Source organism: Arachis hypogaea, chromosome 17, assembly GCF_003086295.3.
Source record: "Arachis hypogaea cultivar Tifrunner chromosome 17, arahy.Tifrunner.gnm2.J5K5, whole genome shotgun sequence".
In the NCBI taxonomy this organism is placed as follows: domain Eukaryota; kingdom Viridiplantae; phylum Streptophyta; class Magnoliopsida; order Fabales; family Fabaceae; genus Arachis; species Arachis hypogaea.
In genome coordinates, this window is record NC_092052.1 from 20,442,028 (window position 1) to 20,449,091 (window position 7,064).

Genomic DNA, 7,064 nt, shown 5'->3' on the forward strand with positions numbered 1-7,064 from the left:
CATAAGATAGCTCCAACTGTCTTGTTTGAAGACAATACTGCATGTATTGCTCAACTTAAAGGCGGATACATCAAATGTGATAGAACAAAGCATATTTCTCCCAAATTCTTCTTCACTCATGATCTTTAAAATCAAGGGACAATTGATATCCAACAGATCCGCTCAAGTGATAATCTGACAGATTTATTTACAAAGTCACTCCCAAAATCATCCTTTGAAAAATTGGTACATAAGATTGGGATGCGCTGATTTCGAGACATTAAATGATGTCGACAAGAGAGAGACTGTACTCTTTTTTCCTTGGTCAGGTTTTTTTTCCATTGGATTTTTCTTGACAAGGTGTTTAATGAGGCAGTCCCTATCAAAGGATATTGTATTCTTTTTCCTTTTCTAAAGTTTTTTTTCTATTGGATTTTTCTTTAGTAAAATTTTAATGAGGCATAATTCTACATGGGCATCCAAAAGGGAATATTGTAATAAGATCAAATTGGATGCCCATTAATATGGGCAGTTGAATTTTATTTCCAATACTGAATGAAGTTGAAACGCAAACTTCATAGCTTATAAATAGAGAAACAATACGAAAAATATACACACAGCAATAATAAAAGCAAATAATTTCTCTCTCTTATATAACATTTCTTTAATTTTTTTCTTCACATACTACTAATATACTATTAATATATTATTTTTATATTAATATAATAATATTAGTAAATACTGATAGTAATATTTTTCTATTTATACTTTATTTTATTACAACTTCCTTATTTATTTTATAACACTTTTCTCTCTTTTTCCACTCAGAACAAAACTTGACAAAGAAAAATGAAAACATAAAAAAAGGGGAAAAAAATAAAAGAAAAGGGGCAACGCACCGTTTTAGAGCGGAAAGAAGGGTTTTGGATTTTGGTCACGCAGCACAACCCACCGTCATCATCATCTTCATTTCAGGGATTCGACTACCTTTGCTACATTCTATTCTTCAACATTTTGCATTTCTCTTTGCTTTATCAGGTTAGAATATTCCTTCCATATTTTTCTGTCTTTTTCTCTTTTGCTTGGTGAAGTTCGTACTAAATCCATGCTACTATGATTTTGCTCAAACTCGAAGCTTATTTTGATTTTATTTAGGGTTACTTGTGCAGGATTTGATTTAGGTGGTTATCGTTGTTGTTCGAAAGTAGTTTATGAAGTTTTAGCCTTTAAATTTAAGCTTTTGATTTGGTATCGTTTTACCTGTGTAGTAAAACATATAACATGTAATTTGATTGTTATAAAATTCAATCAGTGCGGTTATGGCATTGCCGTTATTTGTTCTTAAGAAATTTTCCCCTTCTATGAGTTGTTGATCAAGATTATTTTGCTGATGTTTTTTAAAGTAATATTTTCCTTTAACTTAGGCTAATCATATACTAATGTTGCTTTCCATGTATTGCAGCAATTATGGCAGATGAAACACAAAATGATTTGAAGGAGGAGGTTTCGGAAGTAAGTTTATTTTACCTTCTGTTTTTATAAGATGCCGTTTTTTTATAATGTTGTAATGCATGATTTGTGGTATTTTAGTTTGCTGAAATAGTAATATAACTACTTCCTTCTGATTCTCTAAAATTCTAAATGGCAGATTGCACCATTTGATCCTTCTAAGAAGAAGAAGAAGAAGAAAATCACCATTTTGGATCCTGCTGATGATGATTCGGTAGACAAGTTGACTGAGAAGACAGAAAACCTGTCAGGTATGTGAATTAAAACAAACAATTTCTTTTCATGACTTTCGCGTTCAATGCTGTCGTAAAATTGTGGTTTGCATTGCTGGTTTTAGTTAGCTCTTCATTTGCAGTTTCTGATGGGGTTGAGACTTCCTTTTCTGGTTTGAAGAAGAAGAAGAAGAAGCCTGTAAGTCATATAAGCTGTACATTTAGTTATAGTTATTTCTATTTATATTTATTTCCCTGTCAAATACTTCAAGCATCTGTTGTACCTAGTTCTTTGTTGGAAAAAGGATGAGAAATGATGTTTCTTGTTTATTGTAGGTTGAAATCAGTAACTTGATTGATGAGAGTGGAGATGCAAATGAAGATTTAGATGGTAAGTGGTTGAACATGTGTATAGAAGTTCCATGTTCTAAATAATGAACTCCATGTTGATCTGACTTAAAGTATTCCGTTGAGGGAAGTAAACTGAATATTGGGTATTTGATATATTTCATTGTCCTTTAGATCATGCTGAAGATGATGAAGGAGAAGGGATTTCTTTGCAGCATCGTTATCCTTGGGATGGGACTGATCGTGATTATGAGTATGAGGAGGTATGCCATATTTAACATGCTTTCTGCTATACTAATTTCACCTTTGAAATATCATTGGAAAAACTTCATTTCTGATTCAACAAAAGCATATTCCACTTCAAGCTTTGACACAGTCAAGTAGTAACCAGGGTAGAGATCCAGTGAAGGTGGTTCCCTATCCCTATCTGTCTAACTCAAGTTAGGGATGCAGCAAGTGGAACTAAAGCATGTTTATGGAATAGGAGTCAGCCAGGTGATAGGACTATAGGGCTTATACGGGTCCTGGGAGAGACCTATGAATTTCTGTTGTTCATATCTGTATAACATAGTTCCAAAAGTGTTTGTGAAGTGGTTTTAGTCATCATACATGATTTTGATTATTTATCCTGTGGTTTTTGTGGGTTCCCCTTTCAATTGGCTGAATAGACCATGTTCAAGGATTTTAATAGGCCTAATACGTTAAACTCTTTAATGGGCTTCAAATTCTGAAGATGGAAGCATGTATTAAACAATTTACACAGCTCACTTGAATATCTGGTTTTATAGGTTTTCAACGAGACACATTTATTGGTGCTTTATTCTTGTTAGATCAACGGTGTGTGTCTTGTGCTTGAATTCGTATATGAGGCTATAAATTTTGGCATGGTGTCTCAAAGTAAAAAATCTGTGGAATATTAATATAAGTGTTTTTTATTTGTCGACAGTTTTCTGCGTTTACCTGGATGATCTGTTTTGAATTCTTTTCCCTCCAGGATTAATTCCCCCTCTTAATTTTTAGTTTGGTTGTGCAGCTTCTTGGCAGGGTATTTAACATTCTAAGAGAGAATAATCCCGAACTTGCTGGAGATCGACGGAGGACAGTTATGAGGCCACCTCAAGTTCTTCGTGAAGGGACAAAGAAAACTGTGTTCGTGAATTTTATGGATCTATGCAAAACGTATGTTAAATATTGTATGTGTCACTGTTTAAGCACACACTTATCTTGTGTCCACATGCACATACATTCTGGATTTCCACGGGATATATTAATTTCTAGGAATAGTTGTTGACTGATTTATCTTAGAGCCTAACAACTCTCTGCAGTTCCCCTTTTAAAACGTTTTTTGTTTCTTTGAGATTATATTTTTTTAAATGCATGAATCCAGAACTCTCATCCTAGGGTATGAAAGCTTGCAAAATGAAAAAAATTAACACATTTCTATTTAGCTAGTTAGGGTTACCACTTTTTGAATCTTCTATTCACGTGAAGACTGAAATGCTCCCTGTCTTATTAAGATGACGTTCTGAATAACAAACTATTTTTCATCATCCCTCGTTCCCGATTTTGATATACTGCGACCCAATCTTTTAGGATGCATCGGCAGCCAGACCACGTCATGGCTTTCTTGCTTGCCGAATTGGGTACAAGTGGATCCCTAGACGGACAGCAGAGATTGGTTGTGAAGGGAAGGTTTGCCCCAAAGAACTTTGAAGGAATTCTGCGACGCTATATCAGTGAGTACCTTTTTTTATTATGTAATTAATAAGCAGGAAAATCCTCATGATGTGTTATATTGTTCTTGTTTGATTCTGGCCATTTATTGAAGATTATATAACATTCTTTCTCTCAGATGAATATGTCATTTGCCTCGGATGCAAGAGTCCAGACACTATACTTTCAAAGGAAAACCGTCTGTTCTTTCTCCGTTGCGAGAAGGTGAATTTCTCCGTTTTCACCGTCTGTCTCCATTTAGTTCTTGCAAAATCCCTAACTTATGTTACAACATTCAAGTTCAGGATTCTTGCTGTTATATTGGATAATGTTCGTTCATTGTTTGCAGTGTGGATCTGGAAGATCGGTTGCTCCTATCAAGGCTGGTTTTGTTGCTCGCGTTGGCCGCAGGAGCACAGGAACATGATTTGCTCCTAGTTTTTATCCTCTTGTTCCAACTAGTTGCAGAAATGTACCTTTTCAAAAATTTTCCGTCTGTGTATTGTATTGTATTCGGGAGAGTACTCTACATAATTTTGTTCAACGCATCTTTTCTTGGTTGACTTGGAAAAAAAAAAAAAGAAAATTTCTTAGTCATGGATATTTTTAATTCAGTCGAGCTACGCATCCAAGTATTTTTGGTAATTTAAGTCCAACCAAATTAGTCCAAACTCAACAAAAACTACTTTCATCACACTAAAGTATACACACGCGCGTTTCAATAACGCAAAACGTATCCTTCGCGTTCTTTCTTCTTTGCGTTTTTCCTTCTTCTTCTTCGCTTTCCTCTTTTTGTCTTTGCATTTTTTTTCTTCCGCGTTTTTTCTTTTTCGCCTTTTTCCTTCTTCGCGTATTTTTTCTCAATCGTCATTCTTTTATTGTTGTTGCTTTTGCGTTTTTCTTTTCCTCCTTTTAATTGAGGTTCATTTGGATCCAGAAATGAATTTGATGTGTTTTTGTTTATAATTGAGTCTTTTTAACTTGTTCAAAACTAAACTAATTTTGGTTCATTTGTGTGTTAATTGAGGTTTTCACCTGATATTATTGATAAATATTGATCAAATTTTTTATTCCTTAAGTAATTTCGGTTCATTTTTTAATTTATTTGAGGTTCATTTGGATCCAGAAATGAATTTGATGTTTTTATTGATAATTGAGTCTTTTTGACTACTTGTTTAAAATTGAACTAATTTCGGTTCATTTGTGTGTTAATTGAAGTTCACCTGATGCTGCTAACAAGTATTAACCAATTTTTTTTTTCCTTAAGTAATTTCGGTTCATGTTTTAGTTTAATTTCGGTTCATTTGGATCCATGAATGGATTTGATATGTTTTTGTTGATGATTGAGTCTTTTTTACTGTTTGTTCAAAACTGAACTAATTTCAGTTCATTTGTGAATTAATTGAGGTTCACTTGATGCTGCTGTTAAATATTGACAAAGTTTTTATTCTTTAAGTAATTTCGGTTCATTTCTTAGTTTATTTGAGGTTCATTTGGATTCAGAAATGAATTCGATGTGTTTTGTTGATGATTGAGTTTTTTTTATTGCTTGTTTAAAACTGAACTAATTGAATGGAATGGAGTGGAATCTAATACAATTAAATAAAATGATAATGAATAATTTCATTCTTTGCTAAAAAATTTGGTCAATACTTATTAGCAGCATCAAGTGAACCTCGAAAATTAGTTCAGATTTGAACAAATAGTTAAAAAGACTCAATCATTGATAAAAACATATCGAATTTATTTTTGGATCCAAATGAACCTCAATTAAACTAAGAAATTGACCAAAATTACTTAAAGAATAAAAAATTTGATCAATACTTATCAGCAGTATTAAGTAAACATCAATTAAGACACAAATGAACCAAAATTATTTAATGATGGTATCAGAGAAAATCAGAACTAATAAAGATGTTAACAAAATATTAGTGTTATTGGTGACGACGATAACGAAAAAGAAAAAGAAAAATAAGAAGCAACATTAAAGGAGAAGAAGGAGGAGGAGAAGAAGAAGAAGGGAAGAAGAAGAACCTGCGTGCGCGAATTTGAAAAAAGAAGACGAAGGAGGAGAAGGAGAAGAAAAAGGAGGCGTGTGATTTAAAAAGTTGTTATAACAATTTTGTTAGATTTGATTAAATATTTTGTTTGTACGTAGAACTTTATTGAATTTTATTCAGATTTTGAATCTATTAAGTTATGTAAGGGACAGTTCTCTACATTCTTTAAACTTTGAAGAGTCTTTTTTGGAATTCATAGATTTGAATAGTTATATAGTATATGAGAAAAATCAAAATCTTGAAGTATGACTTTGTCTAAATGGTAAATGGGTCAAATGGGTTTTCTTATTTTGCATAATTTTCTAAACAAATAATTGTTTACTTATAATGTGTAACGTAATAATTTCTTAGTTCACACGAATCATATGACAAATTGACGAGTTTTACAGTAGACAGGGTTTTAGATGTGACTACGACTCTCTTTTTTGTTTTGATTTATTCCTTATCCAAAAAAATAATAAATAAAGAGGACAAAATGCTCTTAGATTATTGAATATCATTTTTTATGAGCGTGATCATATAGATGGCTAGAATTTTTTTTTTGTTCATGTAGATGGCTAGATGCTAGAAGCAGAAAATAACAAATGAATTAAACAAATAGACACATCTAAGCACCAAAAAAGAGATGGGAAAATAAAACATATGCAGTCATCTCTATTTCTAATATAGCGAAGTTGGAGCATCAGCCGCCTTATAAAAAAATACGTAGAGGATCTATCTCACACTTCGTATATTGAATTGCAAAACATGTGCATTTAATTACACTTTTCAAGACCTTTAACCACATTTTATACAAGGTACACAGTTCATTTAACAAGGTGCAGCATAGCATCCTTGGTAAAAGAATTTTCATGGATTGGAATTGGGGTGAGACGAGAACATGTATTTTCGGTGAGGAGAATGGTAGGACTTGAGGCATTGTCAAATGAATTTGACTTCTCAAATTAGAGTCACTCAAATTTAAAGTGCCTTTATATATTTCGGCATCAACCAAAAGCATAAAAAAACTACAACGACACTTCCTTTGCCGTGCAATTATCCAAATGCACACAACATCACAGTGATTTTTGGTGTCTTCTACAATGTCTAACTTTTCAACTATTTAATGTAAAAGTAAAAGGTATGTTTCACCATAATCTCTTTTATTTTTTAGACAATTTAGGCACTAATGTGTTAAACATAGAATTTTCCATAATTTTTAAGGATGCATAGTCGGAAGACTAAAAAATTTGGATATGAAATT

At 32.6% G+C, this 7,064-nt stretch overlaps 1 protein-coding gene across 2 annotated transcripts; it reads left to right on the top strand.

The window, feature by feature from the left end:
- The first annotated feature begins 752 nt into the window (after positions 1-752).
- Positions 753-4,358, top strand: LOC112766152 (eukaryotic translation initiation factor 2 subunit beta). Of its 2 annotated transcripts, none has more exons than XM_025812026.3 (10): positions 753-1,017; positions 1,442-1,491; positions 1,628-1,739; positions 1,826-1,899; positions 2,037-2,091; positions 2,223-2,311; positions 3,082-3,227; positions 3,642-3,784; positions 3,901-3,986; positions 4,111-4,358. In XM_025812026.3, exons 2-10 carry the CDS (start codon positions 1,447-1,449, stop codon positions 4,186-4,188), a joined length of 828 nt encoding a protein of 275 aa, XP_025667811.1. In that variant the 5' UTR covers positions 753-1,017; positions 1,442-1,446; the 3' UTR covers positions 4,189-4,358. The 2 variants fall into 2 exon arrangements, with proteins under 2 accessions (XP_025667811.1, XP_025667812.1); XM_025812027.3 differs by having other exon boundaries at positions 1,844-1,899.
- The last annotated feature ends 2,706 nt before the right edge of the window (positions 4,359-7,064 follow it).

Coding starts and splice junctions, on each gene's coding strand:
- LOC112766152 (XM_025812026.3), top strand. CDS start 1,447: ATGGCAGATGAAACACAAAATGATTTGAAGGAGGAGGTTTCGGAA. Junction 3,785..3,900: donor AATTCTGCGACGCTATATCA/GTGAGTACCTTT, acceptor TCTTTCTCTCAG/ATGAATATGTCATTTGCCTC. Junction 3,987..4,110: donor TCTTTCTCCGTTGCGAGAAG/GTGAATTTCTCC, acceptor CATTGTTTGCAG/TGTGGATCTGGAAGATCGGT.